The sequence below is a fragment of the Ipomoea triloba genome, chromosome 12, assembly GCF_003576645.1.
Source record: "Ipomoea triloba cultivar NCNSP0323 chromosome 12, ASM357664v1".
Classification (NCBI taxonomy): domain Eukaryota; kingdom Viridiplantae; phylum Streptophyta; class Magnoliopsida; order Solanales; family Convolvulaceae; genus Ipomoea; species Ipomoea triloba.
This window is the reverse complement of record NC_044927.1, coordinates 19751269-19768388: the sequence shown is the minus strand read 5'-3', so window position 1 is coordinate 19768388 and position 17120 is coordinate 19751269. Positions and strand designations below refer to the sequence as shown.

The 17120-nt window shown below is 39.6% G+C and overlaps 2 protein-coding genes and 1 non-coding gene across 3 annotated transcripts; 2 read left to right on the top strand and 1 right to left on the bottom strand.

The window, feature by feature from the left end:
* The first annotated feature begins 708 nt into the window (after positions 1-708).
* LOC115999492 lies at positions 709-1871 on the top strand. The gene is made up of 2 exons (XM_031239341.1): positions 709-870; positions 954-1871. Exons 1-2 carry the CDS (start codon positions 709-711, stop codon positions 1869-1871), a joined length of 1080 nt encoding a protein of 359 aa, XP_031095201.1.
* A 9343-nt stretch (positions 1872-11214) lies between these two features.
* Positions 11215-15226, top strand: LOC115999256 (plant UBX domain-containing protein 10). Its single transcript, XM_031239100.1, has 4 exons — positions 11215-12273; positions 13792-13962; positions 14229-14432; positions 14687-15226. Exons 1-4 carry the CDS (start codon positions 11476-11478, stop codon positions 14915-14917), a joined length of 1404 nt encoding a protein of 467 aa, XP_031094960.1. The 5' UTR covers positions 11215-11475; the 3' UTR covers positions 14918-15226.
* A 666-nt stretch (positions 15227-15892) lies between these two features.
* Positions 15893-15966, bottom strand: TRNAV-AAC. Its single transcript has one exon. It is a non-coding gene; the product is annotated as a tRNA-Val (tRNA).
* Between the last annotated feature and the right edge of the window lie 1154 nt (positions 15967-17120).

Genomic DNA, 17120 nt, shown 5'->3' with positions numbered 1-17120 from the left:
CATAGGTTAATTCTTCTTTCCCTAATTTTGAGATTGTTAGAACATCTAGATTGCAATTTCCCTAATCTGGCCCATTCCTTTATCAATCAGTTAATACATTAGCCAATTTATTCTTTTATTTTCCTTATTCAATCATTAGTTGCTTGGATTCTAGTTGATTCACATACTCTAGTGCCTAGTTTTCTTAATTTACACAATTATGTGCCATAGCCCCAATCCTCAGCGTAACGACAATTTGCACCCATCTTTTACACTCACTTATACATCATCATTACCCACAACAAAGACAAATTTATACCAAGATACATATACAATTAAAATAATTTATAAAATAAATAATTGTCATTAAGATAGAGATAGCAAATTTTACTGCGGATCATGGTCCAAAACGGTGTTGTTTGTGAAAAGAAATGGCACCCGTTCTGTCCAACTAATTATATTTTCATGACATATTCAATTCATTTTTATACATTGGAGTTTCATTTCAACATAATTAAATTATCATTTTATCAACTACAATTTCATTTGACATTATAAACTCAATATGTGATGCCTTTTATTCAGTTTTATTTTATACATACTGTAATTTCATTATAATACAACTAAAGTATCATTTTACAAGGAGGTAAAATAAAAATCGAGTATAGTTTTCTCAATATAGGAACAATCAGTCATATCAAATTATCAATCCCTTAAGAAGTGACGGTAATGGACTTTAGGAAAGCACTTTTGAAAGAACCCGCGGCGCCGGAAACGGAATCGCCGGGGGAAAGCGACCGCTCACCGGAAGAACAAGACCTTCTTGAGAGAAGTACCAAGAAGTGGAAAAGGGGCGAAAGATCGCTGGAGTGCCACAGGAGCTCACCGATGGTAGACGTAGTCCAAGAGACGCCTCTTGCGTCGATGGCTGAACCACTCCGGTCAGGCGAGTTGGGGACTAAAGAAACGACCAGCCAGCAGAGAATGCCCCAATCAAAGAGGAAGTATCAGATGAGGAAGAACTAGACGAAGCCAATTCTGACCCAGACTGCCCAACAATCATTGTAACCAAGGCTGAGAAAGTGAGATTGCGGAGACCTTGGCGTCGATCCCTTATTTTACGTGTTCTTGGCCGCTCAGTGGGTTATTCATACCTCCACAGAAGATTAACAACTTTCTGGAAACCAGAAGGTAACTTTGAATTAATTGCGCTTGAGCAAGATTACTTCATCGCTCGTTTTGAATTCCAGGCTGACTATGATTTCGCAAGATTCGGAGGACCTTGGATGGTTTTGGACCACTATCTGGTTGTCCAAGAATGGATCCCGAATTTTGATCCCACCACCAACAAAACGGAGAAGCTACTGGTATGGGTACGACTACCTGCGATCCCGGTTGAGTATTTCGAAGAAGATTTTTTGTGGAAAATAGGGAAGAAGATTGGCCGCCCGATCAAAATAGACGACACTACAAGCCTTGTCTCAAAAGGTAAATTCGCAAGAGTTTGCGTAGAAGTTGATATGACCAAACCACTATTGGCGAGGTTCACACTGGAAGGGAAAGCCTGGCCAATAGAATACGAAGGAATTCACTTGGTTTGCTTTAAATCTGGAATTTATGGACATCGGCAAGATCAATGCGGCTCGCCGGCCACACCAGACCCTGATGCTGCGATGGAACAGGATGGGAGAGCTGACAATACGGAACCAACCCATGGCGGTGATTTCTTGGATCCTCTTGTCAAGAATAAGCCTACCAAGTCGAGGCTTCCGGCGGAAAAATACGGCCCCTGGATGCTAGTCACCCGGAAACCCAGGCGTCCGCCAAGAAAACCAGACACACCAACCGGTCAACAGATACTCGAGAAGGGAGACCTATTTTCCAGAGGATGAAGCTTATCAGCAGGAAATGGCGAATGCCTCTCGTTATGCTCCCTTACAGAATATGGAAGATAATGGCCCTTTAGAGGACTTGCCACCAGCGCACGGCGAAATCCCCAGAGAGACATCAGTACATACAGGTCCCCAAAAGAGGCAATATAATCCCAAGGTGAATGCAAAAGAAGCCAACTGGAGACCTACCAATAATGGATATACCAGAGGATACTATACGGCACCACAGAATATCAATAGAGGCCGTGGAGGAAGGGGTAACCCACCTAGACGTGCGGCGGCGGAATCTGAACATGTTGTTGTTCGTGGCTCAGCGAGAGGCAGAGTCATAAACAGAACCACAGTCCACCATCACGAACCACTACCCTATGAGCACCAAACCGATAAATCACCAGACGGGGAGATTGGATTCTTGGATATGGCGGACCCCCCCCCCCCCAAAGATGGAATGATGGATGATGGCGACATTGCTGGCCTCAATGGCCCTGTGACTGATAATCCCATGCTCGCTTGAGCTTTTATCTCTTTTATTTTTCCATGAAGCTCTTTACTTGGAACTGTCAAGGGGCGGCATCAGCCCCGTTTCGCCGCTCTCTTAAATTTTTGTTATGTGTACATAATCCTGACATTGTTTGTCTCCTCGAACCGAAGGTCTCAGGTGACCATGCAGACAAAATATGTACTGCAATTGGTTTTGATGAGTGGCTACGTGTAGAGGTTGTAGGCTTCTCGGGTGGCATTTGGGTGCTGTGGAAAACAAATACCCACCTTGAAATTCTTCATACTCACCCCCAGTTTGTTGTGCTACAAGTTTCCCACAACAATGCTGCTCCATGGATGCTCTCTGTTGTGTACGGGAGTCCTAACCTTTCCCTAAGGAGGAAACTTTTTTCAGACCTCTCTCAGCAGAGCTTGAATCTTCAAGGACCTTGGTTATCAATAGGAGATTACAACTCCGTAATAAGTAGGGATGAAACTAACAACACTGATTCTTTTCTCTTTTCACGTTGTGCAAGTTTCCAAGAGTGGATTTTTCGCGAGGGTCTAACAGACCTTGGATATTCTGGTCCTAGGTTCACTTGGATGCGAGGTTGTGGTTCCCCCACTTTCAAAGTCGCTCGACTGGATAGGGCCCTCTGTAACATTGATTGGAGAATCAACTTCCCAGATGCAGAAGTCCTACACCTACCTATAGTCAATTCAGACCATGCTCCACTATTAGTTCAACTGGCAAAACCAGCCCAAAACAACCCCTATAGACAGTTCAGATTCAATGCAGCATGGTGCCTACACCCTGACTTTCAATCCTGTGTCCAACGAATCTGGCGGAATGACGAGCACCTCGAGAATAATAAACAGAACATTGCAAAAGAGTTAGACGCATGGAACAAGCACACATTTGGAAACATATTCCAAAGGAAAAGACGTGTACTTTCAAGATTGAGTGGGATCCAACGTAGCTTATCTTTTCACTACAAATCCGACCTTATCAAACTTGACCGGAGACTTCGTGACGAGCTTGATGAAATCCTCAGGCAGGAAGAACTTCTTTGGTTTCAAAGGTCAAGAGAGGACTTGATTACCTCCGGTGATAGAAATACACGCTTCTACCATGTGTCCACTGCGGTTCGCAAATCGTCATCTGTAATCAAGAGAATAAAGGATAACTCTGGCAATTGGATCTTTGAAGAGCAAGGGATTCTGAATCAACTACGTAGTTACTACATTGAGCTCTTCTCAGAGGAAGAAAGAAATTCGAACCATGACATTCAAAGTGGTTGTTTCCCGAAACTAGATTCGACCGATTGGCTGGAAGTTAACAAAGTATTTTCACCGGAAGAAATCCAGCAAGTGCTTTTTGACATGGCCCCGTTTAAGGCTCCAGGGCCTGATGGCTTACATGCCGGTTTCTACCAGTGGTCGTGGAATACTGTTAAAGAAAGCCTGATTCGATTCGCTCTAGACTTCTTCAACACTGGACTACTGCCGGAAAACTGCAATGATACAATCCTATCGCTGATTCCAAAAGTACCCAGCCCGGAGCTTGCATCCCAATTCCGCCCTATTGGTCTCTGCAATGTCTCTTACAAGATCTTAACTAAAGCTATGACAACGAGACTCAAAAGTATCGTGGGCAAATTGGTAGGCCCTCACCAGACAAGCTTCGTACCAGGAAGACAGATTACAGATAACTCCCTAGTTTACCAAGAAGTCCTTAACTCGATGAGGGCAAAACAAGGTAAAGAAGGTTGGATGGTATTGAAACTCGATCTAGAAAAAGCTTATGATAAGCTCTCATGGAACTTTCTGCGTTGGGTATTGTCAGACATCGGATTTAACCAATCTTGGATTCGAAATATTATGGCATGTGTCTCCACCTCGCGTCTGTCAGTATCTTGTAATGGTAGGAAGTCGGAATGGTTCAGACCCCGTCGCGGAATTCGGCAAGGGGATCCTATCTCCCCGCTCCTGTTCGTGTTATGTATAGAGACACTCAGCCACCTCATTGAACAGGCAGTCACTGAGGGTGTGTGGAAAGGAATTAAGATTACAAGAACTGGACCTGTTGTCACACACCTGTTCTTTGCAGACGATCTAGTACTTTTTGGGGAGGCATCTCTGCATCAAGCTACGATCATAAAAAAGTGCCTAACTAAATTTTGCAACCAATCCGGGCAACGTATTAGCTACTCAAAGTCGTCAATTTATTTCTCTAAAAACACTGACCTGGCCATTCAACAAGCAATCAGTGGCAACTTGGGGATTCCTAAGGTAGACGATATGGGCAAACACTTAGGCATTCCTTCCATCCATGGGAGGCTCAAGACGGACTCTTTTGCAGATTTGATTTCAAGAGTCCAAAGTAGACTAGCAGGATGGAAAATGAAAACCCTCTCCCTCGCTGGCAGGCAAGTTCTTGTTCAGTTAGTATTATCAACCATCCCAAACTATGTCATGCAGACCACTAGATTACCCCATGGCGTGACAACTGCTCTAGAAAAATTGTCACGTAACTTCCTATGGGGAGCAGTGGAAGGTGAAAGGAAGTGTAATCTAGTGAATTGGGAATCAGTGACCCAAGAAAAATCTCATGGAGGGTTAGGCATTCGGAAATTGAATCAAATGAATCTTGCCTTACTAGCCAAACTGGGTTGGAAACTAATGAATAACGAAGATAGCCTCTGGATCGAAATCATGAAGGCTAAATACACGCATGGAAATGGCGACCTGCATGCATGGAAATCAAGAGCCAAAATGTCAAATGCGTGGAAGGGCATCCTAGAGACTACCCCTATCTTGGTTAAGGGATGTAGGAAGATTGTAAAGAATGGTAAACAAACGCAATTCTGGTTGGATTCCTGGATCAGCCATCGTCCTTTGGTCCAGGATGCCTCAGAACCTATCCCTCCTCTGGACTTGAACAAACGGGTAATTGAGTATTGGTCAAGCCAATCAGGCTGGAAATGGCACAAACTTATTGGTATTCTTCCATCAGAGACACTGAACCAACTCGCTGTTGTAGTACTGTGCGAAAACGAAAAAGCTGATGATGTTATTGGTTGGGGTGACGGAAGTGTAGGATCCTTCTCTGTTTCCTCTGCCTATAAGCTAGCATCAAATACCCCATCTACTAGCACAGACAATACTTGGAGTGCAATTTGGAAGCTCAAGGTACCAACCAAGATCTGCACTTTCTTATGGCTAGCAAAGCATAACAGAATTATGACCAATGCAAATAGAGTAAAGCGGGGTTTATCAAATGATGCAAGGTGCAAATACTATCAAGCTGATATCGAAGATTCAGACCACATTCTACGGAAATGCATAGCAGCGAGAGAGGTATGGGATGGTCTTATGCGGAATATTCAAACAACACTCTGGAACCAACAATATCCGCAATGGCTTAATGCGGGTATAAATGGCTTCGGTAATCCCCACCGAAATCGAAACCAAAGTGTTATCTTTGCAACTACGACATGGTGGTTGTGGAAATGGCGAAATGATTTTGTCTTTAATAACACTACCAGACCCCTGAGTGTCAAAATACAGTGGATCATAACACAGATTGAGGATATCAATAAGGCATTCCTCAGAGATAAGGGACCAGCCGAAAACTCTGCTCCAAGAGTATGGAGGCAACTAAAATGGGTCAAACCCCCGAAAGATTGGGTAAAGATTAATTTTGATGGGAGCTCAAGCTCGTTGGATCAAAAAGCCGGTTGTGGTGGATTAGCCATAGACGACCAAGGCAACTGGTTAGGTGGATTCTTGCACAGCATAGGATCGTGTTCTGCCCAAAGTGCTGAAGCTTGGGCACTCCTCAAAGCTATCCAATTTGCGCAAGCTCTGGGACATAGACATATTATTCTTGAAGGGGACTCTATTGAGATAATTGAAGGCATAACCAGCAGAAGGAAAGTTGACATGGTAGCAGACAATATTCTCTCTGCATGCAAACGTGAACTCCTGAAGCTTGAAGATTGGAGGCTACAACACATAGCACGGGAGCAAAATAAGCCAGCTGACTTGTTGGCACGGAAAACTGGTAGTATGGATAGAGGGACTTATATCCTCCAGCAACCTCTTGCTGTGATGTTAGATGCCATCAATGATGATGCATTTGGTGTGCCTTCATGGCGTCAATGGGTGTAATCCTTTCTCACTTGTATCGTCTGGGTGCCCCCCTTCCTATTGATCTAAAAAAAAAGTATCATTTTACATGGATGATGAGAGTGGGTTCGAGCCTCAGTGGAAGCAACTGTTGACTCGTTGTGCTTCAGTAGGTTGAGATAGTAGCTATGAACAGATACTACATTGTAACAGAGTCAGTAGTACTAAAAAAAAGTATCATTTTAATTCAACTACAGTTTCATTTGATAATATACACTCAATATATGAGATATGTTATTCAGTTTCATTTTAGATACACTATAGTTTTATTACAACACAACTAAAGTATTATTTTAATTCTACTACAGTTTCATTTGACCATATACACTCAATATGTGAGACATGTTATTCAGTTTCATTTTAGATACATTATAGCTTCATTTATTTTGAGCACACATCATAAATACGAGATTAGTTAAATATAACGGTCTTTGTTTCTTTACTTAAAGAAACGATGTCATTTTTGGACCATGGTCCACTGTATAACAATTGGATAGATATATATTCTACCAACATTGTAACTAGGGATGACAATTCCTATAAATCCGAATTCATTCCATATGGATTGATTTTTTTTATTTTTTTTTTGTGAGAGTGGTTGGTGGGTCTTAAAAAAGCAAACTTGTAGTGGGTTGCGTTGTTTGCATCTTGTGGGGCTAAGGTGAGTTTCAAAAAGCTCCACCCATTGCGAGTCGGAATGGGTGAAAAAAAGTATAAGGGTGGACCAAGCAACGGATCTAAGTCCTTCTCAACTCACTTTTAACTCATCGTCATTTATCCATAATAGTAAGTTTGTAACTAGACACCACAAATAAATTAAATTGAACTAAGTCGATCCACTCATCCACTACAGTACCCGTCCACATTGGTCATGGGCTAGGACATCTTTTAATCCAAAGATTATAGTGGTCTAGGTGAGCCCAACTCGCATAAAAACTATGCATGTGCAGCGCAATATAATTCATTAGCCAAGAAGACTCGTTATTATAATTTTGTTTATTTTATTAGGTATTTTAGTTTATTGAGTTATTTTATTACTAGGTTGTTACTTATTGTTATAATTTGGTCTTCCATTAACCCAAGTCTATTAAGATAGTTGTATAGTAATAGTAGGTAATTTATGCGCAAGAATAATAGGATATATAGAATAGCTAAGTAGAAAGAAAAAGAGAACTCAAATGTAATAATTTTGAAAAACTACCCTTTTTTTTTTAAATCGAAATGTAGGGGAGGACACACCAAGACCTCAAGAGAGATTCTTCACAAAAGCATGTTTTGCCTAGCCGCAACCAAGCTTGTCATCTTTCAATAATTCACAAATCTCCCTTGGTGGGCTCTCAAAATCTCTTCAATTTTTCGGTTGAGTTTTTCCCATTTTACAAGAGTATCCGCCACTTTGTTTTGCCAGCCAACCAATCCTCTCCATGTGACGTCTGAGTTTTCCCTGCTATGTTGGAGTCAAGCCAATGTACTGTTTGAAACTCAAGGTCTCACACCTTTGAATTACGCTCGAGTGGGCTAATCATGTTGTTCCAAATTCGCTTAATGCTTGGGCATTGTATGTTGTAGGCGATGCTCCATCGTCTCTGATTTATCAATGCAATATGGGCAATTGTCCATCATCACTAGGCGTCTCCTTTGATCTGATCTTTCTTTATGTGTTACAAGTCAGTCTCTCATGTCGAGCAAGCCACAAAAATGCCCTCATTTTGTTAGGCACTTTAAGCATCCATATCCTCTCCATCAGTCATCCTACATGTCGAGACTGTCACAATTAGCAAGTTCATATGCAGACTTAACTGAGAACTTACCCGTGACATTATAACTCCATAAGTTCTGAAACTCCAGCTCCCTTTTGATAGCCTTCGGCAGAGCATCCCCAAAGAGATCCCATTTCCACCCTATGCATGTTGTCCACATGCTCGCCACTATCCCCCCATGGATGTAATCCGACTTGTTTATTGGCACCAACTCCGATCTTTTAGGGGGCTAACTGACCAAGGTATTAAGAACCCACCTATTATACCAAAAACTAGTTCCGATCCTTCACCATTTCCTACTTATTTACATAAGCCTTGGTCAAGACTGGATATACTTTATTGGCCTTAACAATTTCCCTCCAAGCATTCGATGCACTTGCTCTTGGACTTATGTTGCAGACTCCTTGCACCCCATTTGCATATTTTGCCATAGGTTTAATCTAAATTCTCCATCCCAGCTTCAATTTGTTAGGAAACTCAAGTTCATATCTTTCACTCACTAGATGTCAAATCCGCCTCTAATCTTATCCAAAAGTTACTTTTATTAATCCTTCAATATGTATATATACACAACAATACAACCTTGAGTGAGTTGAAGAAAGGGATAAAGAAAAGGTAGTACCCATTACTATTATATTTATATTACAACACTTGCTAGCTAGTTATTGTTTATTAGTTACTATTTGTTAACTTATTAACTATTTATTAATTAATTATAGACTTATATACATAGGATCGCGTTCTGGTGCGTACTGGCCGCCCATGAGAGAACTGCGGACGAATCACAGCGCGCCACGTGTCCGGAATGTAGTTGCATATAACGTTATAACTAGGTGCGCGTAATGTTATAACTCAACAGAAGGAAAAAATGTACTCAAGTACAAGGCATGCAGAACACGGCGATCATTAGAAATTCACGAATGGCAGTTCTCAGACGAGTTAATCCTTCCTCTAGGTGCACTGGGGATGTCAACGGGGCGGGGCGGGGACGGGGAATGGGGTCCCCGTCCCCGTCCCCGAAATCCCTCCCCATTCCCCGTCCCCGGTCCCCGCGGGGATTTTTCGAGGACGGGGAATCCCCGCGGGGATTTTTTAAATTATGTAAATTAAAAAAAAACTAATATTATAAAAAAAGAAACTAAGCATTGAATCCTTAAACAAAGTCAAAATTCAACATACATAAATCAATAAAATTAAAATATCCAAACTCTAAAATTACTATAATATCCAAAGTTTCAAACTTTCAAACAAAAATACATAATCATAAAATGTCCAAACACTTTAAATTGTTTCAAACTCCTTCAAAGTCCAAAGTCCAAATATAAGTACATAACAAAACAAATGAACTTCTAGGGTTTTAACTTTTAATTTCTTATATACTTTGTATATGAATAATATATAATATATAATATAACATAATAATATACGGGGAATCGGGGACGGAGCGGGGATCGGGGTCGGGGTCGGGGCGTGGAATACCCTCCCCGTCCCCGTTCCCCGTTCCCCGCGGGGATTAGGAATTTTTCCCCACCCCCGCCCCCGTTCCCCGAAATAATTCCCCGAACCCGCCCCCATCGGGGCGAGGATCGGTTTTCCCCGTCGGGGGCGGGTTGAATTGTCATCCCTAGGTGCACCCAGGTGCATAATTGCTAACAAGGTAAATTACTTGCACCTGTAAGTGAAAATAGGTGCACACGTGCAAGTAAAATGTATTACAAGTGCAAGTAAATTGTACAATGAGCATTAATACTAAGTGTACCTAATGTTATAACTAGGTGCACATAGGTTGCACCCAGGTGCATGAATGTTAACAAAGTAAATTCTTGCACAAGTGCAAGCAAAATGTATTGCAGATGCAAGTAAAATGTATTACAGGTGAAAGTGAATTGTACACTGAGCATCAATACTAGGTGCACCTAATGTTATAACTAGGTGCACCTAGGTTGCACCAGGTGCATGAGTATTAACAAGGTAAATTACTTGCATTTGTAAGTGAAAATATTTGCAAAAATAGATGCATGAATATTAGCAAGTTAAATTACTTGCACTTGTAAGTGAAAATATGTGCGAAAATAGGTGCACTTGTAAGTGAAACTAGGTGCACTTATAAGTGAAACTAGGTGCACTTGTAAGTGAAACTAGGTGCACCAAAGTTCCAGTTATTTACGAAAATGCCACCGCGTCTTTTTTTTTTTTTTAAATTGCATCTGATTTGTTGATCTGGACACGTGGACGGCTGTGAAGCGTTCTCATTTCTTATCTGGGTGTTAGTTCGCACGAGAGTGCAACCCTATATACATAATACATGGATGGGCACGGCATTTTGAAATATATTTTAAAAAATATTTTAGAATCTAGTGTATAAAATAAAATTGAAAAGTAAATTTACACACACACATACATAATTAAATAAACTTATACTCTAATGTTGCTATAATAAATATATTGTATGTATATTGAATAGTCTAGCTCATATAGACATGTATATTGTAAAATGATTGTGTTTTGAAATTAAAATGATACTTTAATGTTGCTATAATAAATCTATTTTATACATTGGATAACAAATACATAAAATATAATTAAAATGATACTTCAGTATTACTATAATAAAATTAGGGTCTATTTGAAAACTTGGAAAATGTTTGTCAAATTAAATAACTTTTTTGTTGATCAAAATAAATATTTTCTTTTGACTTTATTTTCTTCATAAGTACCCACATACTAAAAAAATTCAAAAAAATAACCTTCCTAGATTTTCAAACCGACTTTAATACGTGAGAAAAATGAAATTAAAACATAGCTGACATACCATTTGCCCAGGTATCGGTAGATGTGATTTGGCCCAATGGCTTATTTGAGGCCCAAATGATATTGGCTTTTTCCAGAAACAACACTGAAAATGATTGCGATAATCCAAAGCAGGCAAGTTTCGAGGCAGTTAGAAGCGTTTTTTCTGTCAAAACCGGAACTTATCGTTCCGTGTCTCCGAGATTAGAACTCCCATCTACCACCATTAACCCACCGCGGGACGGGGAGGCAGCACTGCTCCTCTGTACACCACCACCATAATAATCTCTCGATTTTTCCACAGCGTCATTTCGTCGAACAAGTAGCAGGGGTGAGGGGAGAGAGAGATATAGAGCTCTGTAATCAAAACCCTAATTCTCAGAATGGGGGATATGGCTGATAAACTGGCGTATTTTAAAGCGATCACTGGGGTTGAAGACTCCGAGTTGTGCACGGAGATCCTGTCCGCCCATGGCTGGGATCTCGAACTAGCGATTTCCGCTTTCATCTCCGAGAACAATCGTTCCGAAGCGGCGACCAGCTCTGAACCACCCATCGACAACTCAACTTCGTACAACGCGGGTACGAATCAAGACCACCGAGAAACGGGGATGCTCGTTGCCGGCGGTGGTGGGCCCCCTGGTCTGGCTTGGAAACTCGTTACACTGCCGTTCTCTATCATTTCTGGTAGTCTAGGTTTGGTTTCGGGCGCAATTGGGCTTGGAGTGTGGGCAGCAAGTGGCGTTCTTTCGTATTCTTTGGGCATGATCGGCCTCAATTCTGGACGCAACGGCCACGCTTCCGCCCCGCTGGTTTCTGTATCAGCGTCGGCGCAGGAAGCCATGGCTTTTGTCGAGGGTTTCGACAGGGAGTTTGGAAGCACAAGGCCTAATTTCGTCTCGGAGGGTTTTATGGACGCTTTGCAGAGATCTAGGCATGCGTATAAGCTCTTGTTTGTTTACTTACATTCCCCTGACCATCCGGATACGCCTGTTTTCTGTGAGAGAACGCTGTGTAATGAGGCCTTGACTGCATTTGTCAATGAGAATTTCGTGGCCTGGGGTGGGAGCATCAGAGCAAGTGAGGGATTCAAGATGAGTAACAGCTTGAAGGCTTCAAGGTATCCATTCTGTGCTGTGGTGATGGCTGCAACCAACCAGAGGATCGCTCTGCTTCAGCAGGTATAAATAATCTTATGGCCCGTTACTGTTTCTAGAACTAGTACACTTCAATAATTTTCAGTAAACTTTTTTTTTACCTGGATGCTTCAGAGTTTGGAATTTAACATTTTGCTTTTCTGGTTAGTAATCAGCTTGTTAATCTAATTGATTATTAGTTATGTTGGCTTAATGCGGAGTGATAATCATATTTGCTGTATGGTTGCAAAATATATGTTGAATGCTGCTGAAATTTAAAGATTGGGAAAACTATTTTTTTGGTACAGGAACTACTTAGTATGTACAGAGTAATAGATTAATACCTTTCCTCTTGTCTTGCATATTGTAGATATTGGGAAATTCTGGTGCCTGTTTGGTTATTTGACACTTTTAAATTCTCTCACTCTCTGCTATTGTGTTTGGGGTTAAGACACTATTTTAAATTCTCTCACTCTCTGCTAGTATGTTTTAGGGCTAAGTTTGAATGCAGATTTAGGTGTTCTCGGCACTCAAGCTTTTCTCTTTATTTTCTTGAAATAGTTATGCTAAATATTATGTTTTCTTGTGGTGGTAATCTAGACTTGGAAGTTTGACATAATTTGTTTTGCCAATGAGGTGGAATTAATTCTTGATATAAAGGCGGATTATCCAGGATATTTGTCAATATAGTACTGAAAGTCTTTTTAGAGTTTCCAATGCTACTCTTTTCTAGTTCTAGGGAACATTGATGATTTAATAAAAAAATTTATAACTAGAAGAATACTTCGTTTACCTGATTATATTTTTCTTTTCCTTATTCTTATGGCCCTAAATAATTTTCCATTTTCTATATTGCATTCACTCAATGGGAAATTGTTCTGAAGAAGGAAAATGATTTACTTGCAAAATATTTATGCTTAGGGAAGAAAATATAAAAACCATACAAGCCTGAAATAACCCCTTCTTTCCCTAAGATCAAAACCTAGCCTTTCCCTGGTCCACCATCCATAAAATCAGCCACCTTTCCTCAACATAGTACCAGCTTCACCGTAGTGTCATTTCCCCCCCCCCCCCCCCCCAGCTGTCACCACAGTGCTAGTGAGCTAGCTCCCTTAAAAAAAAAAAAAAAAAAAGTAAATAAAGAAACCAAATACATAGTCATGCTGGTGTTTCTGGTGATTAGAGGGAGGGGAGGGAAGGGGGGGGGGGAGCTGCCAGTGATGTGGGGGTTGGGAGGTAGAGTTTGGAGGAGGTGTATTATTTTTTAGGGAAGATAATGGATTAGTGGATAATGGAGATCCATCTGGGAATCATTTTGCTGCTCCCATTATACCTACAGGTGTCAACTCTTTTGCATCCTTAAAGAGTTATCCAAACATTTTGGTCTGATGAACAGCAGAAAGAAAAAGACGTGATCTGCCAACTATATATCACAAACAGTTTTTTCCTTCTGTTTACCGCTGTCCTTTCTGATTGTTGGCTTGTTTCATTGACATCTCTGCTAGATTGCTATCAGCATAATTAATCACATTTATGGGTTGTTATTGAACACCAATTCTATAGGTTGAGGGACCAAGATCTCCTGAAGAGTTGCTCACAGTACTACAAAGAGTGCTAGAAGAAAGTGCTCCTGTGCTTATTTCAGCTAGGCTTGAAGCAGAAGAAAGAAGAACTAATATTCGTCTGAGGGAGGAGCAGGATGCAGCTTACCGTGCTGCACTTGAAGCTGATCAGGTAAGGATCATTTGTGATTTGGTTGTTCTCCTTGGTCACAGTTTCGGTACTTGCTTTCTGTTAAGCATGCTTCTTATCCTGTTCTATACAAATTAGATGTTTTGTACATGCTTATTAACAGTTGTCCTATTGTTCAAAATTGTACTCCTATATTGTGTTGATTTATATAACAAATGTTACTATTTAAAACGCACAGAGGCATATATATTATGTATAATAAGTATGCCCTCATTCAAAATTTTGGATCTGCCCCTACTGTGCTTTAGGCTAGGGAGCGCCAAAGACAGGAAGAGCAGGAGCGGCTAGCAAGAGAAGCTGCTGAAACTGAGCGGAAAAGGAAGGAGGAAGAAGAAGCTCGTGAAAGAGCAGCACGTGAGGCTGCTGAGAGAGAAGCTGCCTTGGCTAAATTGCGGGAGGAGAAGGCTCGGTCACTCGGTCCTGAACCAGAGAAGGGCCCTGATGTTACTCAAGTAATCTCTTTGGTCTTGGTTTGTTTTCTTGAGTTATATAGCTATTTCTATGGTATTAAATGTCACCCTAAAAAAACAGATTCATCCACTGCATAACAAAGGCCATTTTGATATTCAGAATCCTTTTACTGATTCTTTATATTATGTTATGCAATTTTGTGTCACTAAGGTTGCTTGCATGAGGCTTATTTCTCCTTTTTTTAACTTGTTTATGTGAATCTGATGAATATGTTATGTGGTTGGATTGTGGTCAGGTTTTGGTACGTTTTCCTACTGGAGAGCGGGAGGGAAGGAGGTTCTACAGTACTGCAAGAATACAATCTCTTTATGATTACGTTGATTCATTGGGAAGCTTAGAAATGGATAGCTACAAACTTGTTTCCAACTTCCCTCGCACAGTGTATGGGTCGGATAAGCTAGAAATGTCGCTGAAAGAAGCAGGATTGCATCCCCAAGCCAGCCTTTTCATCGAATTGAATTCATGAGCAGGATTGAGTAGTGTGATGGCTCCAAAATCAAATGCTTTTAATAGGAAATTTTTAGTTGTGTTGTTATGATTCCAGTTGAGCAAATGATTCAGTGGGAGGGTTGTTGGTTGTCTCTATTATGTTGTTTCCAATGTTAGATATTATTATATTTGAGCTAAAGAAAATTAGGTTCATCAAATAAATTCACTTTCCCGTACACTAAGAATTTGATTAGTTTCATCATGGATCCGATCCAACAGTGTATAAATGTGAGGATTGTTCTGTTTTTATTATTTGTGCTAAGTAGACTCAATTTGAACCCGCCCAGTGTTGTGTTGTGTGTTGTGTGTTGTGTGCCGAATGTCCTAAATGGGGCTTTGGGAGTTGATATACTCGATTCAGTTTAATCTAAACATTGAGAAGAGGAGGATATGACATTTTCTTTTTGGATGTTATATATATATATATATATATAGAATCCTAATCATATGAGAACTATGCCCCAAGTGAGAACGTGAGGACATATCCAAACCATTGATCTGTAAGATCTGATGGATGGATGAAAAATCAAGTAAAAAATGAACGGGGTCATTATATATATATTTTTTTATTTTTTTATTTTTTTATTTTTTTTTATTCTGGTGAGAACAATTCTTTAGTTGTGAATGTGAGGATAAATTTAAACCATTGATCTGCAAGATTTGATGGATGAGAAATCAAGTGAAATATATATATAAGAGTTGTTAATCTAAATTCTAAACATTGAGGATATATAACTTGAATCAATCAAACGCTTTTGTGTGGCATTAGTGTATTACGCAAGTAGTTAGGCAACTGTGAAATATTTTTATGCAAAAACTATAATCATCTTGAAATTTTCATCATTGTAATGTTGAATTGCCCAGCCCACCGTTATCTGAATAAAAAAATGTGAATATCTTAGATTTACATAAGAAAACAAAGCTAAAAGAAGAGAAAAGAAATTCATATTAATGGCGTCGGCCGGACTCGAACCGGAGACCTTCAGTGTGTTAGACTGACGTGATAACCAACTACACCACGACACCTAGTTGTGTACTTCTAACGAGATTATTTATTTATATTTATTATTTTCATTTGGCTAACGCTGAACCAAGAAGCTGACCTGTTAATGTGGCATCCCCCTTAAAAAAAAATTAAATTAAATTAAATGGAACATATTACAAATGCTACTTGCATTACACTACGGTTCATAGAAACTTTTGTTTAGTGTGGCAGTCAACATTAAAAAAAAACAAAAACTTCGACTATATCTTGTTAAATAAACAATTACATATAACAATAGCAAAATATTTGTAATGATGAAAATAAAAACTGCTATATTGCTTCTTAATTTGTAATGATGAAAATAAAAATTGCTATATTGCTTCTTAATTCACTCATTACTGCCAAAGATCTTGTGGTCCAGTGGCATCCGATGTCCCGGTTAACACTCTCACATAAATGATGGGAGTGGTTCGAGACTCATTGTGCTTCAGTAGGGGAGAATTTCAGCAACGTTGCTTCTTAAGAACATTTGTCAAGTTAGTTAAATAGTTAAATTTTCTTTGGCCTATATTTATAGGTGAGTAGTTGCTTTGGTGAGGGATGAGGAAATAGTTAAATTTTCTTTGGCCTATATTTATAGGTGAGTAGTTGCTTTGGTGAGGGATGAGGAGAATTTCAGCAACGTTGCTTCTTATGGACATTTGTCAAGTTAGTTAAATAAACTTAGAGTTAATTTTTTTTTTTCCTATATTTATAGGTGACAGTTTACTTTTTAGTCATTTTTATTAGAACATTCTCATTTGGTCCTAGTATTAGTGTGGTATGACCATTTTTATTATCCGTCAACAAAATAATTGAAATGTCATTAAATACGACAAGGATATTTCGATTTTTTTTTATACAAAGTAAAGATGACCCGCTATATTTTTTTATGTTTATCTTTTTGAAAAAAATCATAATTGAAGACCGAAATGTCATTGTATTTAATTTGTTATTATAGGACCAAAAATGGTCATATCACAATAATACTATAACTAAAAGTGGATATTATATAAAAAAGAACTCAAAGTGGACTGTCGCCTATAAATCTAGAACAAAAAATTGAATTAACTCAATAAACTTATAAATGAATATGGATTTTAAAAAAAAAAAATCATTTTCAACATTTATAAACAACTTTGTTCCAGAGGGTCTA